Genomic DNA, 26,623 nt, shown 5'->3' with positions numbered 1-26,623 from the left:
GTAACGCTGTACTGTAGATCTCCTTCTAACGTAGGAAGATCCACAATTCATGCAGAGAACTTTAATTTTTTGGCAGTTTGTGGGTCCTGGGAAAAGTGGGGGGGGGGGGGACCCCGCAGAATCTGCCGTATTCCCAAACTCTATAGGTGGTCCCATTGCTGGTCTTGAGTCAAACAGCACTTACAGCTCCAAATTCAATAAAAGCGTTTGCAAAAAAAAAGCTGTCAATTTTTCCATGCACGTTTTCACAGCGACATTTGTAATACCGCGTTGTTTAGAGAGGCAATAAAAAAAAAACTTTTCCTTGAAAGCGGCATTTAAATTGGCCTGCCGTTCACTGATGTGTATTTATACACAGCCTCTTTGTGTTCCCTGTCTTACGTTTAAACTCTGACTGGGCATCTGTGTTGTAAATTATTCTGCCAAGTTTAGGGTTGCGGGAGCCCGAAAATATTTTTTGTGCGAACCATTACCCAACTAAAGTTAGCGGTACAGTACAAACGTCGCTTATCTGACTCTCGCTGGGCACTTCGGTACCTGTATAGGAGGGCGCTCATTATTTATTTGGTGGTGCTGCTGCTGCGTTGACAGCAGTGCACATGAACCATCGGCAAAAAAAAAACTAACACACTTGTCATCAACACTGCTTTAAAATCGAAAACAAATCTGCGACGTTTCGGGCAATAACCCTTCGTCATAGCACGTGTGCCGATTGTCTATATTGTTTTCCTTTAAAGGCAGTTTTGTTGACGATTGTATAGGTCTTCTTGGTTCTTTAGGTAAAGTCACGTAGAAGGGAAATAACACATTAATAAAAATATTACATAATAAAATACAATTCTCACGACGTTTCGGCCACAACGCAAGCAGCCGTCCTCAGGTGAAGAACAGGTCTGTCGGAAAGACAGCGTCAGACCTGTTCTTCACCTGAGGACGGCTGCTTGCGTTGTGGCCGAAACGTCGTGAGAATTGTATTTTATTCTGTTTTATTTGTATTATTTTACTATTTCCCTTCTACGTAACTTTACCGAAAGAACCAAGAAGATGAATCCCTGCAGTCACGAAAGCTTTAAATCGAAAGATTGTATAGGTACGTGTGTGAAAAGGAGAGATTTGTGAACATCTATGGAAAATGATAGTTCCACCACTGTGCACAAATACTGGCACCTTGTGGGTGATGGGTCAGATAAGCGACGTTGTATTATACTTGCGCACAAGATTTCTGGAATGTAGTTAGTGAAACAGCAGCCCACAATGTACGATGTGGAGCAGTACATCTGCAGATAGAATGTAACGGATGTGAACACGTGTATTATACAGTACAAAGCATGTGTTATGGTTTATGCATTATCAAGTCGATGGATATGAAATTTGAGAAGATAAATGGAAGAAAATAAGTGAAATAAGAATAATGCTGTGAAACTCCCTGTATACTGTGTTAAGATTAATTTAGCATTACACTGATGCCCCCTTCCAGTGACAGCACACTGGGAATATCAAAGTTAACATGCAGTGAAGGACAAATTCTTGTGATTGTAAGAGGAAAAGCAATGGAGCATTACATAACTGTTCACCACAGTGTACAACACAATTATATAAGCAACCTGTTGGTCCAAGTTTAAGGGGGGGAACCTGGTGTATTACATTTCTTACTTACAAATTAACTTTCAACTATTTAACACGATATTTTATTTCAATAAATAACCGGCAGGCAAGACAATAGTATCCCAGATTTGTATGTTGTTTGTTGTTATTTTGTTGCTAAAATGATTCCAAATCCCATTTTTCTACACAGGGTTATGCTCCAGATTGACCAGCCAACGTGGAAGAGCGGGAAAATTACGCTGTGCAGGGCTTTTGAGAGCTCCTTCCCGTGGAAACTCTTCCGCCAGCAGTGGCAAGAGCAAGGTATTGCAGGGCTGCCACGACATCTGACATCAAAATAGTTTAAAATGAAAACCACACGCAAGTGCCTTTCAAAATGCACACAGGGCCTCCAAAAAAGCAGGGCCCACTATTTACATCCTCCCTCAGGAAATGCGCATTAGCAGTCAAGTACTGCCACTCTCTCGAACACACTACGTGGATCATAGTAGGCGACAATTTATTACAAATCACGTGGTTTGCCAAACACAGCTATGTTACAGTGCAACTAACTCTTTATTATTTGTTATGGATTTACCCGGGTCACATACAAATCAAGCTTGCAAAAAATAATGTTGGTATTCGGCTCATTTCGCATGTATTATGAGCTGCTCGTCACCCAAAACACAGTGAAAATTGCTTTAATAATCGACAAAACGAACAACGCTTTCTATTTCTTTAGTCCATGGGGCCAAAGAAGAAATTGGTACCAGCTAAGGTAGCAAAACTTTAGTCGTACCGGTTAGATTATATGGCCAATAAAAGTGAATTCTTTACGAGCCACCAGTAATTTCAAATGGTTGTTACATAACTTCCTGTTAATGACCACGTAAATAAATAATAACCGCGAAAGTGAACCACCGTGGGTAGCGCAGATGTTATCTCCCTCGTTTCGTCGTGGGTTTCCATCCCAACCCTTGACGCCTGTATATTTGGAGTTCACAAGTTCTCTCCGCGTGGTGGCCGCACGGATTTTTCAACGGAGCCTCCCGTTTTACGCTCCACATTTAGAAACATGCATTTAGATTATTTGGCTGCTCCTATAAATTCACCCACATGTGATGATATAATCCTTCCTCGATGCGCAATCATGTTTGGCCAGGTCACCTCTGAAAACACGCGAATGGTTCGGTACTTAAAATGCGACTGACAACCCAAATGTGTCGTCTGTACTCATGGACTCCTTCACCGCCCATTCTAAGCGGGTGGGATACATACATTGTAGAGCCTATTTTGCATTTCTTCTTCCTGTCAATACTCTGGATAATTTATAGTTGATCAGATATCAGGAATATTTAATAGTATTTCTATTTTTAACAAGAATTAGAGAAAACCAAAGAATGAGGGTATGCAGCGGCCAGATTATAAATGTCCAAAGTAATGTTGTTATTATTATTGCTAGGCTTGTTTACGCAAGAACGCCTCACAGAGAACTGCTTTTTGTTGAGTTTGTTGTCCTTCCCCCGCACCTCCGATTAGCACGTTTTGCTACGTACGGCGTGAAATAAGTTCAACATACACACATACATACAGATTATCACGACTATTTTTTCGCAGTAGGGGGCGAAGATTTAGGAAACTATATTTTAAGTGAGAGAAAGAAAAGATGGATATAGGGAATAGGGAATATAAATAAAGAAAAACGTAAAGTACGTCAGTAATATTGGGGGGGGGGGGGGGGGGGTGCGGAGGGACAGTATCACGACATGGTTTTCATAACAATTGAATGAGATTATATTTTGATAAGCATGCTCCATCTCGTTCAATTACGACGCTAAACCCTTTATTTTCCTTATTCTTCTTGTTACAAGGCGAGGGGTAGGTGGGTGGGGGGGGAGTATGCCTGAAAGTAAACGAGCGCACACACACACGCAGCAGCAGCAGTGTGGCAGGTATGCGGGAGAGTTTCCTGCTCAGCTGTGCCGCGAATGCTTTTTACTCACCCCGCTCACTGGCAGCGATTACAAGCCAGGCTGGCGGGGTCAAACGCGTGACCCCCAGAGCACAGCACACTTCCCTGCCATGACCTCTTCCAGGTCATAAGTCACAGGGCAACATTCAACTTCCCGCCGACGTTTGGGATTCGCCAAGGCACACTGCAGGCAGCAGTGCGGTTGATCGCGTCGCATTTGTCGCCAAAGCCAACGTGCAACTTGTTTTTTAGTGCTGCTCACCACTGCAATTTAAAATATATACGTCCTATAAATATAGGGCAGGAAGGGATCACAGTTACGTTTTAAAGTGTCCAAGTGTAGCTTTAATGGCCCACGATTTAGCTTCTCATGCAGGTCACCTGCGAGCCACATGTATCATAGACTGTGTTCATCGTGCCGTCCAACAGGGACAACACAAGTTTTTCTTTTTCATATTCTGAACAATAATAATTCCTGAACACCACTACTCAACAACGTCTGTCACGATAAACAACAATTTTCAAATTTACAAAAAATTTACGGAACTTTTAAAAAAGTCGCAAAAATATTGCGGAGATAAGCTACTAGTTTTTCGAACGGCAACAAAACTTAGAAATCGAAGTTCTGGGTTATTTAGTCAAAGGCAATATTTGTGATCTGATTGTTTTGGATTTGTACTTTTCAATGAGGACGATATCTACGTTGGGGCAGGTGCTGTTAGCGAGCACCTATGAAGGCCAGGCTGGCACACAAGGGGGTGGTGGCCAGCACTAGGCCCAGCCACCTGTGCCTCTCCAATGCTGATGTTTAAACACTGCACCAAGCAATCTTTAAGGGTGAGCCATCGATCTAGTGAGACCCAGGACTGCCTGTTCAGATATTTGTCATTGATTCCTGCCATAAGTGGGAATCAAACGAGGGGGGGGGGTCAGAGCGTTCGTAGCGCAATGCACTTAACCACGCCACTTCTGCTCGCCATGCCTGTGCAGAACGCACACACTCGTATTCCCCACGTCGCAGTGTTTCGGATGCTGATGGATTTTTTTTTTACTGTAGTTCGTGGTAAACATTGCAGCACGTGAAAGCTTGGCACATTTCCCAGTCAGAATTTTGGCTCCCGTTTCCGTAAAGTTCCCTTTTTCCCTGTGCCCTGATTGGTCCAACCATTACTTTGGGGCTAAAGGCTGCGGCTATTTAATATTGCTGCTGGTATCAGAAATTCTTTAATTTAGCAAACATATTTTTCTTTGTGAAGTTCTTTGAAATAAACTGAGATGAAGGTCAAATGAATATTGTGTTCTTTCCACAAGCCTCCACTATAAAGCTGCTTTGTTCCCAAATTTTTACATTCATGGTTTGCTTTGTTGCAGTGACTCTACACTATGCATTCCTTTAGCACACACACACAAGCTATTACTGATGGCAGTACAGCAAATGGATGAGTATATCTGTGCAATGTTTTGCATGTTGTTTTCTCTGGATACTTCAGTATTTACTGCTACGTGCAAAAACACTCACGAATGAAATCAGACATATTCCAATGCTGGAACCACCTGTAAAAAGCATACTGAGACTCACTGAGGTGTTCCTGCTTTATTTTGCATCGTTATTAGAAGTTTCTATGGTAGGAGTTCAGATTTTACAGAACATTTACAACGCCTAACAAATAATGGCCAATCTTAGAGACATTAGTGAAAGGCGCTTTACAAAAAACTGTACATTATTATTTCTCGGCACACAAGAGGACAGCTGGAAGCAGTAGGGTCTGGCGTCATGTTATGATACAAACAGCATTGTATATAATCTGACTGAGCGTGCAGTGGCCAACAAACCAGTAAGAGGTACATTTGTATGACCCCTTATTTTAAATGATGAAGTAACTGCCAGCTATCTCGTGGATAAATAACCACGATTTTAGACGTACAATGTTTGCTATTCAAACACGGCCAAACACAAGGATAGCAGCAGCAATGATTCCTTGGTTATGTAAAACAAATCGAATTCAAAGGCAATGCGCAAGTTAAGATGTGCTCAGCAGTGAAAGTTGTTGGTTCTGGTCTGTACTATTTTGATTGTTGTATTGCTTCAATCGGTTAATAATTTAATTTGCTGTATAGTTACATATATTTTACAGAGGAATTATGTGGTTATATAACAGGTGTGCAATCAATGCATTTAAACGTTCTTCGTCTTTATATATCAATTGTATTGTTGCAATCAATAATATAATACACATTTTGCCGTTTTAGTATTCCCCTTACAGTATTTTGTCTTTGGAATAACTTAAGTGCCGAACTTTTTGATCACGATAAATGTTGAATAGCACAGCTGACACCATAAACAAATGTTGTACACACCAGGACAAATGCTACCCACCATCACCGCCACACATGATGTACCTTACTCATCAATTCAGATCAGTGGGTAACTCTTAAGTGGTCCAAGGGCAAGGGAGTGATCGATTCCCTATTTCATGGACTTGATAGGTGCTTAAATATATATTTTATTATGGTAAGTCAGAAAAATTCTCGAAATTCATTTGAACATTGGGAAATCATTTTGGCCTGAACTGATTGCTCAATCCAGACCAATAGGTGAAAACTTTACAAGCTCCAATTGTAACTTAGTGATCATAAGCTATTTCATAACATTTCTGGATGTGATTGGTTGGGGCTTATTATATAAACTATTTCAATTCTCTGATGGTGTGAGTGTTCAGAATATTGTTTTATTTTCATTTTTGATTTGCGGACCGAGTGCTACTGCCAAGTGAAATGATATGCAGATGCATCCGGATACATACACAACTCGACGAAAACAAATTAATGTAAGTTATGAATTCACTGAGAATCTCTTGTTACAAGAAATGTGTGCATGAGAGCTAAATAACATTGCTGTAACATTTAAAGAGGGCCTCAATATTATCTAAAATATATTACACTTTAAACATATTACCATACTATAGTATTTCAAAACAGACTTTGGTAATAATGGATTTTAAAAAATAAGAAAAAAATGAGCAGAACACTTCTAACTTAAACAAAACATCTTAAATGAAATTAACAAATGGTAAATATCACAATGAGTAAAACTATATTATATACTAAATGTTATATTTAAAGGCATCATAATTTACATACAATACAGTAGCTGAATAAAATATTAAATTTCAGCAATTTTTTTCAGTAAAAAACTCTGCTTTTCCCCTTTTATGCTGTAAACTTAAATTGAGCCTTACCTTGCAGTGATCAGCCCACAGTTATTCTGAGACAAATACTAGTGCTTTGTGGTTTAGCTTTCTATGAATTAAAATCCATTGTGTTGTGTATACATGATAATGTTAGACAAAAGAGCTGCTACATACACACCTTTGCTGGAATATTTAATTATTGAAAAAAAGTTTGGCAAATCCTGGTAAAAAAAATTATACTTTAATATTTAAATAAATTTTAATTGAATGTTTTATTCTATTTGTTATAAGTGCAGTTTTCGGAGTAACTCGTAGGCGTTAGATAACAAGGATTTAATACAAATAAAACGAATTTTAAATATTGTGTACTTTTTAAACGAAAATAACAAACTTGAGCACACTTTGCAAGCGCAACTCAATACTGTGAATCTCTTTTCAGTGACTTTTGCATAATTTACCATAGTTAAAAGATAGAAAATTGTGGCCCACTATATCCACCACATGTGAAATGCCTCAAAGTAATTGGCACTACAACTTACATACAAATGGAGTGCATTATATTACAATAACTGTCTGATCACGAAAATTCAATCAGCTGATGAGTATGTGTATGTATAAAAAATATAGATAAAAGAATGGAATAAATAAGATTTCAGCGTGACCACGGGTAATCTAAACCCGCCACGATCGCACATCGCTGAACTCTGGATCAAAGGCCACAAACATGACATCTCCACGTCAACAAAACACACACTCACTCGCATGCCTTCCACGTGCACACACATTACACGCATCTTCACGTGAGCATTCATCAAAAAGACACCTTTACATGACCACTTTCATCTCTTAAATATATATATCACACATCAGTGACACATCATCTTTCTCACACACACACGCGTTACTTCACGTGAATAATCACACACACGCATACCTTCGCGTGAACACATGCCTTTACAAACATACGCGTCGCCATCACGTGAACACTCGTACCACTTCCTCACATGAACACGTCACATTAAACGTACACGACGCATTACTTAAATCATCGATCATGAACAGCACGTGCCTTAACGTGAACCATATCACCAAATGAACACACATTACACACACACGTATCTTTCCCCCTGACCACACACACACGTACCTTCACGTGAACAACCATCACACGCGTACCTTCACGTGAACAACCATCACACACACCTTCACGTGAACAACCATCACACGCGTACCTTCACATGAACAACCATCACACACGTACCACCTTCACGTGAACAAACATCTTCACGTGAACAACCATCACACACGTACCTTCACGTAAACAACCATCACACACGTGAACAACCATCACACACACCTTCACGTGAAACAACCATCACACACGTGAACAAACATCACACACGTACCTTCACGTGAAACAACCACCTTCACGTGAACAACCATCACACACGTACCACCTTCACGTGAACAAACATCACACACACACACCTTCACGTGAACAACCATCACACACGTGAACAAACATCACACACACACACCTTTACGTGAACAACCATCACACACGTGAACAACCATCACACACGTACCTTCACGTGAAACAACCACCTTTACGTGAACAAACATCACACACACTTCACGTGAACAACCATCACACACGTACCTTCACGTGAAACAACCATCACACGCGTACCACCTTCACGTGAAACAACCACCTTCACGTGAACAAACATCACACACACCTTCACGTGAACAACCATCACACGCGTACCACCTTCACATGAACAACCATCACACACGTACCACCTTCACGTGAACAACCATCACACACGTGCCTTCACGTGAACAACCATCACACGCGTACATTCACGTGAACAAACATCACACACGTACCACCTTCACGTGAACAAACATCACACACATACCTTCACGTGAACAACCATCACACACGTGCCTTCACGTGAACAATTTAAGAAATACACATTACGCAACTATCATTACGTGAACAGAAATCACGCGACATGAATTACAGACCACATTATCTCGCATGAACACAGCACCATGAACACAAACCTCGAGTCGCCGTCACTAGGCACGGACTTCGGGGAAACTGACGACTCTCGGCTCCGCCATCACGCGCCGACCAACCAATTAACCAATAAAAAAAACCAATTAAGCGACTGATAATCAACCAATCGAGAGACGCAAGCGCACTAACGAAGGATCGCAATCAACTAAAGTTGCTCACAACTGCGCTCTCGGCGACGCTCAATTTTTAAAAAAATATTTTTTGTTTAAAATTTTATTTTTTGCTTCAAAATAAAAAAAAAGTCATTTTGGTGTTTTTCTCTCTCTCCGAAGCAAAAACAACGAGGCAACAAAAACGTGCGCACGCGTAACAAAAAAAATCACGCGAAACTTTAAAAGTCCGAGTGAAAAAAACAACTTAAAAACAAATAACGAAATACATAACAGACTGCCAGCGAGAGCGACCGAGCGAGCGAGCGCTGCTGCTGTTGCTCCTCCTCGCTGCCCCCCTCCTCCTCCTGCTGCTCGCTCTCGCCATCGACCACGCACGCGCGGGGAGAGCGCGCGGGGAGAGTTCCCGACGAGAGGAGAGAGCGTGGAGGGAGGAGAGGGGGCAGAGAGACGAGAGATCGTGGAGCGTGGAGGCGATGGGAGAGAGCGCGCGCGTCAGTGAGAGCAGAAACGACAGTGGGAGCGTAACAGTTGAAGGGGGGGGGGGGGGGCGCGCGCGAGAGTTGTGGGGGGGGGCGCGAGAGTTGTGGGGGGGGGGCGCGAGAGTTGTGTGGGGGCGAGAGTTGTGGGGGGGGGCGCGAGAGTTGTGGGGGGGGGGGCGCGAGAGTTGTGTGGGGGCGAGAGTTGTGGGGGGGGCGCGAGAGTTATGGGGGGGGGGGGGCGCGAGAGTTGTGTGGGGGCGAGAGTTATGGGGGGGGGCGCGAGAGTTGTGTGTGTGGGGGGGGGGCTCGAGATGAGCTGAGGGGAGGGGTGACTTTGAGATAGAGGGGAAGGAGGGCGGGGGGAGTGAGGGGATGGCTGAGGAAAGAGGAGCGGAGGAGCGGAGGGGGGGGAGGAGGAGAGTGAAAAGTGAGGGGAGGGGCTGAGGAGGGGGGGCTGATTGGGGGAGAGGGGCTGAGGAGATGAGGGGTGGGTGGGGGGGGTGACGAGCTGAGAAAGTTGACGGGCGATAAGCAAAAGTGATGGGAAGAGTTAAGGGGAGGGGCTGGTGAGGGGAGGGGCTGGTGAGGGGAGGGGGAGGCGCGCGCGCGCCCTCTCCCTCCCCTCACCCGGGGAGCAGCAGCAGCAGCAGCGAGAGAGAGGAGGAGTAAAGAAACTTTGTGCGCTCAGCTCTCTCCCTCCCCTCTCTCCCCCTCCCCTCTCTCTCTCACACTCTCGCTCTCTCACACTACACACAAGCGCACTTTTTCGGCGGGATTTTAAACCGGTTTACGTCACGACTCGGCGGCCCGTGTGCGCGCTAACTTACCCTCGGGGCGCCCGCATGCCGCCCGCCGGCGTCCGCGACGCGCTGCGACGCGCGCCCGATTTTTGCAAAATTTATTTCAAATTTTCACCGCCGCCTCCTGCATCTCTCCGCGGCCGCTCGGAGCGCCATTGTGGCGGGGACTGCTGGGAGTGACGTCACCTGTACACAGCGCGCCGCCGCCGCTGCCGCTGCGGCCACGGCAGCAGCAGCAGCAGCGCGTGTGGAGGGATGCTCATGCTCGTGGTGGTGGTGGTGGTGCGGTTGTGGTGATGTGGTTGTGGTGGTTGTGGTGATGTGGTTGTGGTGGTTGTGGTTGTGGTGATCTGGTTGTGGTGGCTGTGGTGATCTGGTGGTGGTGCGGTTGTGGTGATGTGGTTGTGGTGGTGATGTGGTGGTTGTGGTGATGTGGTGGTGGTGCGGTTGTGGTGGTGGTGGGGATGCGGTTGTGGTGATGTGGTGGTGGTGCGGTTGTGGTGAAGTGGTGGTGGTGGGGATGTGGTTGTGGTGGAAATGCGGTTGTGTGATCATTGTGGTGGTGTAATTATGATTGTGGTGGTGGTGATGTGATGATTGTAGTTACGGTGGCGTGATCATTGTGGTGATTGTGTACAGCGATGCTCCTGGTGGTGGTGATGTGGTTGTGGTGGTGGTAATGCGGTTGTTATCATTGTGGTGGTGTGATCATTGTGGTGGTGTAATGATGATTGTGTTGGTGACGTGATAATTTCAGTTACGGTGGAGTGATAATTGTGGTAGTGGTGGTGGTGTATAGCGATGATCGTGGTGGTGGTGATTGTGATGGTGTTGATGTGATGCTTGTAGTTACGGTGGAGTGATCATTGTAGTTGATGGTGTATAGTGATGATCGTGGTGATGCGGTTACGGTGGTGTGATCATTGTGGTGTAATGATTGTGGTGGTGTTATATGGCGATGTATAATGTGGTGTGCAGAGATATGAGTGTGTGTTCTGTTAGTGCGGCTGCTCGTGATAGTGGTGTGACGATCGTGTTGCCGGTACGACTGTGGTAGTGGTGTATTCTGTCAGGGTGTACCTTCTTCACTGGTAGTTGGGGTTCGTTGTTCACTTGATGGGGTGTGTGCGGTGGCTGTGATGGGGATGATTGTGTGTGTGTAGTGTGTGTGTAGTATGTGCGGATTATCTGGGAGCGGTAGTGTAGCGGTTAGCGCGCTGCGCTACGAACCCGGCGACCCGAGTTCGATTCCTGCTCACGGCCAACACCGGCCTTCCCCCTAGGTCGACTCAGCCTCAAATCAGTACTTGGTGCGGTGTGTAAACATCGCCACTGGGGAGACAAAGGCGGCCGGGCGTGGTGCTGGTCACCCACCCCCTCGTGTTAGCGAGGATCTTCATAGGCGCTAGCCTTCGTTGGCGAGCACCTCAGGTGCTGGCTAACAGCACTTGCCCCAAGTCTGTTAAAAGTCTTGAATTCTCTGGGTTTGCATGTTGAATGAGCGCATGTGACTGTCAGCAAGTCACTCCTTGCGGACACCAAATACAACTTACCACTCGCTCCTGTCTCCTGATCGCCCTCCACTGAGACCCCCTCCACAAGACACCATCCGCTTAAACGAATGATAAACAGAATAAGAATATTTGTACTGGAGGAATCCGATGAGCTATAAAGCTCATATAAAGAGTACATATATACTGTACTCCATCATTGCCTTGTTGACCAAACCATCCGGGATGCTCCCGATGTCTTAAAAATATCGGAAGCTAAGCAGGTTTGAGCTTGGATGGGCAACCACAATGCATATCGAGTGTTATAGGCCGCTAATGGGTCAGCAGCATCGGGACAGTATGGTAAAAACCCTTAAAATTTGAAGCTTTGGGAGACGCGAAAACTGGACTCTTCCAATTTGTGCAAACAGTTTTAAGGTTATACTGTATTCACTTTTTCTACACTGAAGTACATACAGTAATGTAATTGCCGTATTTTTGTTATGCACCAAATATGTGGTGCTCCGTTGGCAGTCGTGGTGCACAAACATAAATAACAAAAACTCAATACACTGAATAGCACTGCCCTAGAGGAACGATTATATAATGTGACGATTCAGGCAGTTTCCATTCAGCAGAGAAGAGCAATTTGCCCAAATCGTCAACTGTAAGAGCAGTGTCATTGATGAATGTGGAGTTTTTTTGCATGCAATGTCACCTTTGTGATTGGTTGTTCTCTAGTGACTCTCATGATGTAAATGTCATCATGGTGGTTGATTACAGAGGTGCTGATAACATTGATTCATAGCTACATATTCTGGGTAAACGAAAACATATTTGCGACTTGAACTTTGTAGACGTGGCACATTGCCTAAGCTTGTCGCGATGAATAATGTGATATATTGGTTGATTTTACAGTCATATTACAAGCCACGCGCTGCTTTTCCCCTTATACAAGTGAACCATCCTCTGTAACCGGAATCCAACTGGGGTGTTAACAAGTAGGGATGTTACCCCCAGTGGGTTCATATAGGGTTGAGTGGTGGTATGTAGTACAGTATAAAACAAATTACAGTAATTTAAATGACCTGGAAAGGTGTTTTCATTGGCACCAAAGGTATGGAACACCTTACCCAAACATATACATACAGAATTTCATGAATTTAAAGCGAAATAAAATACAGTTTCAGATGGTGTATAACTTAAATGAAGCAGGTAAAAAAACACTACTCTCGAGTGCACTTAGCTGTTCGATTTAGTTTATTCTTCATAGTGTATATGGGCCATGCCATATCATTTTTGAACGTTGTATGTCTGCAATCATTTCCTTCCTAATTAACTCAAAGACCCCTTTGTCCTGGCGTCTCGATGTTACTGCATGGCAGGCAAGGTATCAGTTATAAATTATGGCTGAGACAACCCTCATGCTAAATAAAGTTTGCAGAATTACCAACTTTTATCTCGTATTTTCCCTTATCCAAATTTAAGCAGGTTTGAATTCATGGATTAGCCATTCAGTGGAAATAAAATAATTGATCCATGAATCATGACCCATAAATTACGGCTACTGAAATGAACTTCTTTCGCACCGTACGTAGCCAACTGTGCTAATCAGAGGTGCGGGGGAAGGACAATAATGGAAAGGGGAGTAGGCTGCACTATATCTATTTTACAGCCGTGTGGGTTGCTGCAGAAGGGGGTGGGAGAAGACCCAGGTCAGAGATCATTCGCCACTGACATTAGCCGTGACTGCGAACTGATCTAGGGTTGCTGGGTTCATAGGTTACCAACTTCTGCGTCATCACAACACAGATGAGCGACAAACCCGACATGGATTACATACACATCGAAACGTTACTTAAATGCCAAGGTACTAAATGCACAAGGTGTTTGTGCAACCTCTGTACTGTACACAACACATAGCCACAAGACAAAATATATCCAATTACGAAATAGCTTTTTATTTATACTAAGCAACTTATAAAAAGGTTTTCACAATCAAGCAAACCCTAATGCATCAACATAAAACAGTAAATTCCAAAGCCAACACAAAATTCCCCAATGTACTCCAAAAAAGTCTCCCACTGCCTTGTACTGTTATTCACCCATGGCCCCAAACCAGGTATTTTAGTGGTACCGATGTATTGATATGGCCAACAGTGTATCGTGCGATGTTTCCAAACAGTTCCCACAAAATTTAAATCTAATGGCCACACAGAATCATTCCCATTCATGTTTATCCACCTTGGGTAAAATCGATAGCGAGAAGCCATACCCGGCACAGGACCCGCACAGGATTCTGGTTTTCCACTGGATATTTTCCAGGACATACCCCTGATACGCTGGCCTCAGAAGACATCTGGGTCGGGACCACACAAGCACAGAGTTGATCATTTTCATCATGCACACGATGTGCGACTCCTCTTATCATTTACGCGAGCCGCAGAGCTTATCTTCTGCAGTGGAAAAACCTGGCTCTCCGCGGCGCTGGTCTAGCACACGACTTGGTAGCTCATTGGAAAAAAAAGTGTCCCGGTTTGTCGGCAGGGTCTGTGAGCAGGCCACGGTTGTTGATCCCCGTCAACTCCAACCTCCAGGAGCGAAGGTGATCTTCTCGTGGCAGCAGGCGGGCGTGGAGGGAGGATATGGACTCGGCAGCATTTCACCAGGTCGATGGTGGTTTAGGGGTCAAAACTTTACAGACTGGACCTCATCTCCATGAGCTGGTACACCAGGCCATGGGCATCCATCTCAACAATTTGGATGTCAATAGCGTCTAAATGCAGTGGCATATCACGACCCCTTTACAATTGATACCGATGTAAATGGGGAAGTTGTGATGGTCGGGAAAACATAGGAGATAGCAACACCGCAGCACAGCCCGGGACTAAGCAAGCTCAAGAGCTCTAGCATCGTCCCGTTCCAACATCCCAACTCGGTATCACCCCAACAACCAGTGGACGGTTGCAAAACAAATTTAAGTAGAATCCCTTAGTTGGTGGTTGCAAATAGTACAAGCGAAACAAATAACTTTAGGTGATTTATGCAACAGTCCACGGGTCAAAACACCATCCGAGCCAGCAATTCTATATCAAGAGGGCACGACATCGTCTCCACCAGGTGCACCCATCCACCTGCCCTCGATCCATTCAGCCAATGCATCCTGGAGGCCCCAGCCAATTCCTCCTCCATCCAGCCGGTCAACTCACCCACATGGACAATATCACCACCCCCGGCCCAGTCAGATCTACCCACTCTACAACAACTCTTCCACCCCTCCCGATGTCTCCAGTCCCCACCCAATCCTTCCCTTATCCACTCGATGTTTTCTATCCAGCAGCAGCAGCCAGTCCATCCGTAACCGTGTCTCCATTCGCCACACCCGGTCACAGCCAGCCCATCTTCCACCCAAACCTTCGCCGCCCCATTATCTTCATCCACCCCAAATTCTTGCCATCCTCCGAGACCCATCATCACCATTTCCCATCCAACACGAGAGGCGCGGCATCGTAGCGAACACGTGCATTGTGGCGCCCTCAGTTCGGTCGGTGTCCGGTTGGTGTCCAGCTGGGGGTCGGTGTCCGGCTGGGGGTCGGTGTCCAGTTCGGTGTTCGGTTGACGTCCGGTTCGGGTGGGTGGCCGCCGGGGTAGTGAGCGAACGAGGCGGCGATGGGTGGTGGGGGTGCTGCGTGGCTCTCTCAGAGCGCGTCCTCGGGCTTGTAGGGCGGCGGGCCGCATGGCTGCAACATCTTCTCCATGAGGTTGAAGCGGACGCGGGCCTTGCTCTCGTTCTCGGCGATGGCGAAGTAGTTGAGCAGGTCGAAGTGGCCCATGTAGGACGAGTAGCTGTCGCGGTGCTGGTTGACCAGCCACTCGTAGCGCGTCGTGTCGGCGTGGCCCGTGCCGATGTACTTTGACTGCAGATGCTCGAGTTGGCTGTGGATGTTGTAGCGGTCCGACATCGTGGCCCAGGGATTGACGACAATGGAAGAGGAGGAAGGAGGCCGCGCCTCTTCCGCCGGAAGTGACGCACTTTACATTGGCACAATTTTTTTTTTATAAAAATTAATTTTAAACGTATGAACAAAGAAACACACGTGAATGTGACTTTGTGTTTGATTGTTAATTGTTTTATGAGTAAATGTGGTGTTTGATGATGATGATGATATTTGTGGTCGTCGTCACCACCATGGCCGCCTCTCTCACGTCCGGGTCGCGGGGCGAGAGGTCGCGGCCGCACTGTACAAAAGACGTCGCTTCGGCAATAGCCACCGACGATCCTTTACTTCTGCTGAGTTTATGTTTTTAATCTTAATTAAGTGCAGTGTTATTGTTACTCTTAATAGCGTTGTCGGTATTGCCGCGCTTGGGCGGACGCGACTTAACGGTTTTTAAAGTTGCCACTTTGAGGGACTTTCTCGACTTTTTTTTTATTTTCCCGCGACTCGGAAGCTGTCGATGTTGGAGATTTGTTAACCCAACTTTTATGTTATTTATGGTTTTTTACAATAAAAGTTTTAACCGGTATCGCTGCTGTATGAGTGTGTGAGGCGGCCATCGTTTGTTGCAAATATCGCGACGGGGAAAAAAACTCATCACCTGCACCCAAGGTCTCAACTTCCTCACCTGGGCCCCCCCCCTCACCTGGGCCCCCCCCCCTCACCTGGGTCCCCCCCCATCCTCACCTGGGTCCCCCCCCCTCACCTGGGTCCCCCCCCCCTCACCTGGGTCCCCCCTCACCTGGGTCCCCCCCCATCCTCACCTGGGTCCCCCCCATCCTCACCTAGGTCCCCCCCCCTCACCTGGGTCCCCCCCCTCACCTGGGCCCCCCCTCACCTGGGTCCCCCCCCTCACCTGGGTCCCCCCTCACCTAGGTCCCCCCCCTCACCTGGGTCCCCCCCCTCACCTGGGTCCCCCCTCACCTAGGTCCCCCCCCTCACCTGGGTCCCCCCCCTCACCTGGGCCCCCCCTCACCTGGGTCCCCCCCCTCACCTGGGCCCCCCCTCACCTAGGTCCCCCCCCTCACCTGGGTCCCCCCCCTCACCTGGGCCCCCCCTCACCTGGGTCCCCCCCCTCACCTGGGTCTCCCCCCATCCTCACCTGGGTCTCCCCCCTCACCTGGGTCCCCCCCCCTCACCTGGGTCCCCCCCCCTCACCTGCCCCCCCCCTCACCTGGGTCCCCCCCCTCACCTGCCCCCCCCTCACCTGGGTCTCCCCCATCCTCACCTGGGCCCCCCCACCCTCACCTGGGTCCCCCCCCCTCACCTGCCCCCCCCCTCACCTGGGCCCCCCCCTCACCTGGGCCCCCCTCACCTGGGCCCCCCCTCACCTGGGCCCCCCCTCACCTGGGTCCCCCCTCACCTGGACCCCCCCCTCACTTGGGTCCCCCCCCCTCACCTGGGTCCCCCCTCACCTGGGTCCCCCCTCACCTGGACCCCCCCCTCACTTGGGTCCCCCCCCCTCACCTGGCTCCCCCCCCATCCTCACCTGGGTCAGTATCTCTCCTCAACCCGCCCTCTCACACCTGCAGGAGAGACGACGATGCCGGGCAAGCGAGGGAGGCCCCCGAAGCGTTCTGCTGTGTCCGTGAGCAACGACAAGGAGTCGTCTTCAGTGACCATGAAGGTGAAAGGTGATGTCCTCGACTGTTTCACGTAGCAGCGAGCTGTCAAAATTATTTCTTGTTATTCTAAAGTAGGTTCACGCACTAAAATGCCTATGAGTTGACGTATCAAACGATGGGTATGGCAGATAGGCAGATGTGATTGTGTAGTTTTCCAGATGCGGTAGTTTACAGCATTTAGACTGCTAACTTGCCATTGTATTTACGTTATGAGACCTTTTATTCAGTAGCAAGATATAGTGATAGGTTTTTATCCTTTTATCTGGCACCAAAACTGACACCTGTATACAAGGGATCATGTTTGCAATAACCACAACACAAGCAGTCAAAAATGCAAACAAAAAGAGACAACTCTGATAATGGTATGCAGTGTCCTTGAAATTGATTGGTCCACACCCGAGACGGCTTTTCTTAGAGCCTCGTCTCCACTGGTGTTGGACCAGATGACGCCAAAAGGCGTACAACTCAAATGTTTGCATTTTTGACTGCTTGTGTTTCCATTGTAGTCGATTAGAGAGTCAGTGCCCCGTCATCACCTGGTTCTTCCCTCCTCACCTGGGTCAGTATCTCTCCTCAACCTGCCCTCTCACACCTGCAGAAGAGCCGACAATGCCGGGCAAGCGAGGGAGGCCCCCGAAGCATTCTGCTGTGTCCGTGAACAACGACAAGGAGTCATCTTCAATGACCACGAAGGCGAAAGGTGATGTCCTCGATTGTTTCACGTAGCAGCGAGCTGTCAAAATGATTTTTTGTTATTCTGAAGTAGGTTCACGGACTAAAATGCCTATGAACCTACTTAATTTTACAATTGACGTATCAAACGATAGATATGGCAGGTAGGCAGATGTGATTTGAGTAGTTTTCCAGATGTGGTAGTTTACAGCATTTAGACTGCTCACTCGCCATTGTAGTCGATTGCAGAGTGTTGACTTCTGGTTTTCTCCTGGTGTTCTGGTTACAGAGATGTACATTAGGGCTGGACGATTAATCGATTTCAAATCTAAATCGCAATTTGAAACAATGCGATTAGCAAATCGCAAAGGCTGTGATTTTTTTGCGATTTGAAAAGTCCTATTACTTTATGCAAATTGTTTTATTTTTTATTATCGTAACTTTATTTATTTAACTTAACAATTGTTCTACGTTTGATTGTTCTATTTTAATTAAAATGTTTTAATAAATACATGTTGGAAGTAATTCATATTTTTTAAGTTCTCATCCTTGCATTAGAATATAAAGAGCAGTTCATATTTTGATGGTATCATGTGGTAATGCTCCATCACATGTTTTCAATCTATTACACAGTGAATATTGAATTGAAGCTTGACTTAAAAAATGTAATCGCAAATCAAATCGCAATATGTCAGAAAAATAGCAATTATATATTTTCCCCAAATCGTTCAGCCCTAATGTACATGCTCATAATGATATTGAGAGATAGTAAGAAGGGCACGTGCTTTTTGTGTTTAGTTCTTCCCCCACACCTTCGATTAGCACAGTTGGCTACGTACGGTGCAAAATAAGTTTAACATGCATCTATACATTGCATCTATACATTGGCGAACCAATACACCTGAGAAATATGCTGACTTTATAGAATAGCTTGTGAGCTTTGGGCAGGACAATGTATGAGACTATTGACAGAAAAATAGTCAAAGTAGATGATGCACTTGAGAAGACAACCACAACAGAAATGGAGAGATTACATGAGTAAATTTGCATGTGTGAGATGGATCGTGGCATCCCAGCACCAACCATGATGGACACTTTACTGCAAGAGAGGAGTGGTATGAATATTAAATGATGATAATTTAATCCAGCAATGGATACACAGTGGCTGATGATGACTGCGACGAGTGTGATTGACAATACACAGCATAGCATTTGCACACAACGCACGCAACACTCAACTGCTTTTTCCTTACATTGCTTCTGTCTGTGCCCCTCTGTAGTCACTCACCCGTCACACCGGGGTAAACCCGGCGCCGTGCTGGCAATTGGACAGGGCGACGTGGGTCAGCTGGGATTAGGCCCGAACGTCATGGAGCGCAAGAGACCAGCCCTGGTACACATGCCCGAGCCTGTGCTGCAGGCCGTGGCCGGGGGTATGCATTCCGTGTGCCTGGGCAAGAGCGGTAAGGTAAGCAGCCACTTGGCCTCCGCTGGGATCGGTGACATGGCCCAGCGCTAGCGCGATTGTGACAGAGATTTGCATTATAAGCCCTGCGGCCGTCCTGGTTGGTAATGCTGGTGTATTATTAACCATAATTACGTGCCGCATGCTTCGCAGTGGATGTCACAGAATCTGTGACGTCTCAGTCCAAATTCGCCAAATTTGAATTATTACTTGAGAATTACTTAATTGGGAAAATCAATCGCAGCATTGCCCTGCTGTTGGCAGACAGTTGCCCACTTGTAGGCCGGTGCTGCAAGCTAATCTACTTAAATAATTGGATAACACATAGCGCTAGTCGCAATCACCACAACTTCAACAACTGATATTCTGCACAGGTGTGCCAAACTTGAACTTACACCACATCACCAAATAGCTGGATAGTCCAGCTCTAAAGCATCAAAGAATTTGAACAAAAACGTCCTTGCCGTCACTTTTTCTCCAACGTTTTTGCTACCGATCACCCCCCCCCCCCCCCCCGCGTTCCCTTGCCAGGTGTACACGTTTGGCTGCAATGACGAGGGAGCGCTGGGCCGAAATACGGTGGAGGATGTAGAAGAGGCCATGCCTGGCACAGTGACGCTGCCGGAGCTCGCGGTGCAGGTGTCGGCTGGGGATAGCCACACGGCCGTCCTCACCGAGTTTGGATCCGTCTATTTGTGGGGGACCTTCCGAGTGAGATAGAAATCGTTCCAATGTCATTTTGCTCACTTAAAAACGTAACGCTTTCAACTACGATCCAAATATACAAACGGGGTTGCTGCAAACATTACTCCAACTTAAGTCCCTTACGGGCAGGTTAGTAAAGCGAATTCACAACAAAAGGTTCACATGCTCGCCAAAACAAAACCGTCGCCTTGCTGTGAACGCATTTACACATCAGCACTGGCCGTCTGTCCATCGGTCCGTAACATTGTGGCACAATGACTGGCAAAAATTATCAACTAAGATTGGGACCATAGTGTAAGATGTTGCTATTATGGAATTACTCTCATGAAAACTGATCAAATTGATACAATTGTTGCCAGAAACTTGGGTGACACAAACTATTGCAAAATCATTTGCAAATACTTTATGCAAAAAATTTTGTCAAGACAGCTAGCTGTCGGTTTCCAGACTGGTCATTCAATAGTAGTGGGGTAGTGGTGGTGCACACCTGCAATCCACCACTGTTCAGGTGAGGTTTTGTGGATCACATAAATGCTGCGAAAAACGCCCATTCCGTGAGCATCGAGGTGCCATACCCTGACTTAACAGGAAAAGGCAATACAGCAAATGTGGACTCCACCTGTTCAATCTGTATGGTATAGAGTGTTGCACTCTTGCACATGTGACTTTTCTTCGGGTGATTTGGTCGGCCGAAAACACCTTCATATATAGAGGACCACAGAGCTCGGGTTGGAATTTGGCGCCAGCTCACCACATGTATGCCTTTCCTGCTGGCCTGTGGTTCCTCGTGCCTCTAAGGCGTTCCCTCTCTTTGAGAGCGAGCGCATTCCGTGCCAGCACGTTATGAGTAATAATTAGTATGAAACTGTTACATAATTCCATGTGTTTTGCAAGATTTTACCTCAATTATTTTATAACTACTGCTTTTTCGTAAATTTGCTGACAGTTGAAGATCTCTCAATTACCATGTCAGTCATGGAGGTTGTTTGACCATACTTCACCATCCTGGTCAGTGCAAGTTGTTGAAGTGGTAGGAGACGCACTTCTGTTTCATATATCACTCACTGTTGGGTAGATATGGCCTTGAGGCCCAGAGCTTCCCCAAATTCTGCTTTTGACAGGAAAAAAACCGCATTGGTTATTTTGGTATTTTATGTCATTCGACAATGTAAACAACAGAAATGTATTTAAATGCAGGACTCGCCAAATTGCTGCCCCAAAAACAATACACCTATTCTGGTTGTACAAGTGGCCTCCACTCAGCCACCCCGGATGCTGTGGAATGGCTTTACAAAATTAAAGACACAATCGTAGCCTTTTGTAATGTTTCAAACGCCGTACAAAAGAAGCATAAGTATATATTGTTGTGTTGCAGGACAACAACGGCATTATTGGACTGCTGGAGCCCATGATGAAATGTCCCCTGCCCACCAAGCTCACCCTTGACACCCGCATAGTGAAGGTGGCCTCTGGTTCGTGCAATGTACTCGTACCGGTCATCGTTATTTGCATGGGCTCATCGAAACTTAAGTGGCTTTTTCGGCGTATGATAATCTTGCTGCATCACTGAACTCTGTTACGGCCTCACATACTAGGGGTTTCCTGGGAAAACGTAATCACGTACATTTTTCCAAGACATTTAATCCTGACTTGATTGAAACCTCACATCAACTTCTGACTGTTTCATTGCATCATATCCCCCACAGACAGCTGTACAATTAACTTCACTTCATAAACATTATCCAACCACTTATGCTAATAACCCTTTCTACCAGATATTAAACGGTTATTGGTTATCACATTTTTCCAGGACATCCCCTGATATGATAATGAGGAGCAGTTTCTGAAATCCATAATAGAGGTTTTATGGATTAGATCGCGTAAATATAACATGTGTCGTTAAAACCTGCCACCACCCAACAGCCAACTAGTAAGGGTTGTCACGTAAACAGAACGTGGCCAATTCGTCACTAGTACAGCACACCTGTGTGTTGGATCTAACCCAAGAAAACCTGTGGATTATATCGTTCGCGAAACCTACGCGTTAAGTGTGAAATGTACAATATATTAATCTGTAGCTCGCAATGTGTACGAACATAGTTCCTTGATAATGGCACATCGTCCATTGGTAACTGTATTATCGTGGTGTTGTTTGTGCAGGGAACGATCACCTAGTGCTGCTGAGCGAGAGCAGACAGGTTTACACCCTGGGCTGCGGGGATCAAGGCCAGCTGGGAAGGGTCGCGGAAATGTTCGCCAACCGTGGTGGCAGGAGAGGACTCCGTAAGCCACCAGCTAAAGTTCACCCATGCGATAATACGTTCAACGTTTTAGTCATCGAAGCGTATACAAACCCAAGATTCGTGATAAGCCAACCTTTAGTTGATGATCTGGCCGCATCTGCTGTGATTGCTCTTCTTATGGTCAGTGTCACTTTCGTCCAAACGTTTTACTTTAGTCATAGTCAATTTTAGTTAAAGTCTTAGTCTGTGGATTTTCAAGTAGTCATTCTCTGAGTCGAGGAAAGCAGTCAACGTTAGCAAAGCGCTTAGTTATTACATGGTGGTGTGAGGGGCATGGAATTTTTCACCCATCCCAATGTTATCAGGTCAGACAATTTGTGACTGAATGAATATTTTTATATGCACACTGTGTGTGACCAATTAAAATGTTTGGTCTGCCTCTACTACTGCGGTCTCTATTAACAGCACGTTCCTTCGGAGTGGGCAGGTAGGAACTTGGTTGGACAGCGCATTCGTGCGATCCGTGTTGGATACCGTAGTCGTGTTGGAGGTTGTAGTATGCACGACAGACAGACAGATAATCCCTGGTGGGCAGTGTGGAACCTGTTGTTCCTACCTGTACTACCAACCTATCTTAGCCCGCATCTTCATTCAGACTCGTTAAATTAATCTCAAAATAGTCACACTTTGGTTTTTGGTGGATCGGCATCGTCATCGTCACGCTTGATGATTTGTCAAACTCAACAGTCGTCGTCGACTCAAATAAAATAGAAACACCTCATTGATGAATATTTTCATCACTAACTTCTACCTCACAAAATCAACACCGCTATGTCACGCGTGCAGTGCGTCTGCTGGTGCCACAGCAGGTGCGCGTCAAAGCCAGGAGGGGGCACAGCCACGTTGAGTTCCTGGACGTGTTTTGTGGCTCGTACTTCACCTTCGCGCTCAGCACAGATGGCAGCCTCTATGGCTTCGGCCTCTCAAACTACCACCAGCTGGGTGAGTCGCAAACGGACGAGAGAGAACAAACACTCGCGTGCCCCCCCCGCCCCTGTTGGAAATGCCTTAAAATATACCGTACTTCCAATATCTGCATACCGTAAATTTTTGTTATATCTACCTGTGCAACTGAGTGGATAAATTAAAAACTCAACACGTGTAAATAACGCTGCCATAGAAGAAAAATAAGATTATAAGGGATGTTTCAGCCAATGGCTTTTCTTAAGGGCATCCTATCTTCTTGGCTGCCACTCCGCCGGTCGTCTCGAACCCCGGCCATCATCCCTCCCAGCAACGTGTCCTGCCGCACCACGCTTGCGTCATTACATTGCATTTGCTTTCTAGGAACAGCCAAGCCAGACTCTGCATTTGTGCCCAACCTCCTCACTTCCTTTGAGAACTCCAAGACGTGGTTGGAGCTTTGTGGCGGCCAGCACCATTCTCTCTGCCTCGACTCTGGAGGTAAGCATGCTCACATGGCCGTGCAAAGTTTGGCCACGCATCATTTTGTTTTGGGGTAGGCCAAGTTAGGATCTGGCCACTTTTTTATTTGTAAAACATACACAGCCAAACAAATACAAATGTCACGTGTATAAGTGTTTAACGCTCCGATAATTATTATCGTGTCACCCCACTGGTAAAGATGAACAATTCTCACAACGACATTTAGTAATGTTCCAGCATTTAATTTCTAACACGAAAGATTGCGCTGTAGAATGAATCCCATGACACAATGCTGATAGCACGATCAAGATAAAAATTGTGGGACAAGATAAAAAAAGACAAAAATATGGAAGTGTCTCTTCCAGATGGCTCTAGAGGGTCCCTATAGAGAGTATTTGGCCTACTCTTTCACACTTGCTAGGCACAGCCGATCAGCGACCCGCGGTGAACCCGTTCAAAGAAACATTGCCATCATTGTTTCAACTGCTGCGTTGTGAGATGGAATTGAACCGGCGATCTCTGGATTGCAAGTCAAGTGTGCGGCTAATTGTTACACCACGGCAGCGTTAGACCAAACGCCGGGTGTGGTGAAGCCTCCCGTCTCTCGCCGTGCTCTCAGGCAAGGTGTACAGCCTGGGCCGTGCCGACTATGGGCGCCTGGGACTGGGCAAAGGGGCACGTGACGTGGCGATGCCCACGCTGGTGCCCACTCCCTCGCACATCAACTCCATAGCTTGTGGCGCCAGCGTCAGTTACGCCGTTACCAAAGACGGTAATGACACAGCATTCTCCGCGTGTGCCACCCAGTCGTTGTTGCAGAGGTGGTCTTCGTGTTGTGTTCGGGAAGATGAGCCTTAAGTTACAGGTGTCGGGAATTGTTGTTGTTGGATTTACACCACAAATTACTTCAAATTGTATGTGTTAATGTTGTGATATGCGCATGGCAATGCAGGACAATTTAGGGCAAATATAATAGCGTGGAGGTTTCTTGGAAAGCGGAACTTGATAATGAACATTAACGTAGCGGTGTGTCTTGAAAAGATCAGTTTTAATCAGTGTGCACAGTCTGCTGTGACATGGTTCAGAAACACGCTTATTAACAAATAAAAATGGAATGTCAAAATGGAAATGTGCACAAAGAACCGTGGTTACATTCATACTTGGAATTACACTGAGAGAGAAAGAGGAACATTGATTATGGGACTTACACGAATGAATTACATCATTAAAACTCTTTAAGAAAAATCAGTGGGCTTGGGCAGAACATGTTATTGTTATCAAAGATGATGGATGATTGTCGAGAATAATGGCAGTGGCCAGCAAGGAATGGAATGCGTCTCATGAGATATCCGCCGAGGAGATGAAGCGATGAGATCAGCTCGTGTTTAGGTGCAAGGTGGATTGTTACATCGCAGAAACTTGAGATGGTGGTGGCGGTGGCTTAGTGGGGAGGGCTTTATCCAGCAGTGCATTGATGATGGCTTATGATGATGACGACGACGACACGTTCAGTCGCATGTAACTTTGTTTTGACAGTAACAACGTCTTGACCGTAGCAAAGAAGGAGCTCACACCTGCATAGAAAACAAAACGCGTTACACCAGACCTAACGGCGGCACGAACGACGCTTTCCAGGACGTGCCTTTTCCTGGGGCATGGGCACGAACTGCCAGCTGGGCACGGGCGAGGACGAGGACGAGTGGAGCCCCGTGCAGGTCACCGGCAAGCAGCTGGAGAAGCGGCACGTGCTGGCCGCCTCCAGCGGGGGGCAGCACACCCTGCTGCTCGTCACCGACAAGTGATGCCGATCGGCGCTTGCGCCTCCCTTTTGAGACGGTCTCGCTGTGCAAGTCTGCTCGAAGGTTATTGGCTGGGGGTGGTAATTTCCCCATAGAAGTTGTGCGTGTGTGTTGTATGTGTGTTGCAGGGAGCAGCGGCGTAGTGTTTTAGCACGCTGCACTACTCACCTGACAACCCGAGTTCAATTCGCTGCTGATGTCTAACATAACTTAAGGATATCTGAAACCTCCTGCACCTCCCCAAGGTCGACTTGGCCATAAGTGAATACCTCCTGCGGTGTGTGAACATCAGCAATGCGGGAGACAGGCGGCCAGGCGTGGTTGCTAGCCCCACCAAGCCCTTGTGCGCCCTGCCGGCCTCTGTTCACTAACAGCACTTATGGCAACAGTGTATTTGGCTGTACGGACAGGTCTATATCTTTACCAATGTTTGAAAACGATGGGTAATTGCTATATGCCGTCGTTTCCTCTGTGATTTGCAAGAAGAACATTGTTTCAATCGTTTGTGCTGTTTCCACGAGCAGAGAAAACTAACCTATAAATTATATGCAATATCTAGTGGCAATTTCGATTTAAAGCTTTCGTGACTGCAGGGATTCATCTTCTTGGTTCTTTCGGTAAAGTCACGTAGAAGGGAAGTAATAAAATAATAAAAATAAAACATAATAAAACAATTCTCACGACGTTTCGGCCACAACGCAAGCAGCCGTCCTCAGGTGAAAACCAGGTCCGTCGAGGCGACAGAGTCTGAATGAAACACCACACGAGCTTGGAGCATATATATAAGCTGGGCGCATTGACAAAGGAATTTGCATATCAAAAGGAATTTAGCATATTTATGGGAAATGCAGGAATGTGATTAGTACTGCATATGCATGTGCATTATGCAGGATTAACAGCATCAAAGGGAGCTGCAGTTGCTGCTGCTGCTGCAGTTTCTGCTGCTGCTGCTGCT

At 46.4% G+C, this 26,623-nt stretch overlaps 3 protein-coding genes across 8 annotated transcripts in view; 1 reads left to right on the top strand and 2 right to left on the bottom strand.

Moving 5' to 3' along the window:
* The window catches only part of LOC133353052 (zinc finger protein PLAG1-like), a 33,875-nt gene extending 23,492 nt beyond the window's left edge, over positions 1-10,383 (bottom strand). For 2 of the 4 annotated variants that reach the window (XM_061569147.1, XM_061569145.1), the window contains exon 1: positions 10,253-10,383. The gene's annotated coding sequence lies outside the window, so the exon portion shown is untranslated. Of the gene's footprint in view, positions 1-8,817; positions 9,005-10,252 lie in introns of those variants that run through there. The other 2 variants (XM_061569150.1, XM_061569146.1) reach the window with 2 other exon arrangements.
* Positions 10,384-13,655: 3,272 nt separating this feature from the next.
* On the bottom strand, positions 13,656-15,722 carry SF3B5 (splicing factor 3b subunit 5). Its single transcript, XM_061569165.1, has one exon. It carries the CDS (start codon positions 15,675-15,677, stop codon positions 15,414-15,416), a length of 264 nt encoding a protein of 87 aa, XP_061425149.1. The 5' UTR covers positions 15,678-15,722; the 3' UTR covers positions 13,656-15,413.
* A 50-nt stretch (positions 15,723-15,772) lies between these two features.
* LOC133353056 (regulator of chromosome condensation-like) lies at positions 15,773-26,299 on the top strand. 3 transcript variants are annotated; one of them, XM_061569156.1, is made up of 11 exons: positions 15,774-16,325; positions 17,246-17,340; positions 17,937-18,038; positions 19,291-19,478; positions 20,007-20,186; positions 21,556-21,652; positions 22,341-22,463; positions 23,270-23,425; positions 23,771-23,887; positions 24,489-24,641; positions 25,505-26,299. In XM_061569156.1, exons 3-11 carry the CDS (start codon positions 17,948-17,950, stop codon positions 25,669-25,671), a joined length of 1,272 nt encoding a protein of 423 aa, XP_061425140.1. In that variant the 5' UTR covers positions 15,774-16,325; positions 17,246-17,340; positions 17,937-17,947; the 3' UTR covers positions 25,672-26,299. The 3 variants fall into 3 exon arrangements, with proteins under 3 accessions (XP_061425141.1, XP_061425140.1, XP_061425139.1); XM_061569155.1 differs by having other exon boundaries at positions 17,246-17,347; XM_061569157.1 differs by lacking the exon at positions 24,489-24,641 and having other exon boundaries at positions 15,773-16,325; positions 17,246-17,347.
* The last annotated feature ends 324 nt before the right edge of the window (positions 26,300-26,623 follow it).

Source organism: Lethenteron reissneri, chromosome 42 (assembly GCF_015708825.2).
Source record: "Lethenteron reissneri isolate LAM-NWPU_2019-01 chromosome 42, ASM1570882v1, whole genome shotgun sequence".
Taxonomy (NCBI): Eukaryota; Metazoa; Chordata; class Hyperoartia; order Petromyzontiformes; family Petromyzontidae; genus Lethenteron; species Lethenteron reissneri.
The sequence above is the reverse complement of the archived record's forward strand: the minus strand, read 5'-3'. Positions and strand labels throughout refer to the sequence as shown.

Coding starts and splice junctions, on each gene's coding strand:
- SF3B5 (XM_061569165.1), bottom strand. CDS start 15,677: ATGTCGGACCGCTACAACATCCACAGCCAACTCGAGCATCTGCAGTCA.
- LOC133353056 (XM_061569155.1), top strand. CDS start 17,257: ATGCCGGGCAAGCGAGGGAGGCCCCCGAAGCGTTCTGCTGTGTCCGTG. Junction 23,426..23,770: donor CTCAAACTACCACCAGCTGG/GTGAGTCGCAAA, acceptor TTTGCTTTCTAG/GAACAGCCAAGCCAGACTCT. Junction 23,888..24,488: donor TCTCTGCCTCGACTCTGGAG/GTAAGCATGCTC, acceptor CCGTGCTCTCAG/GCAAGGTGTACAGCCTGGGC.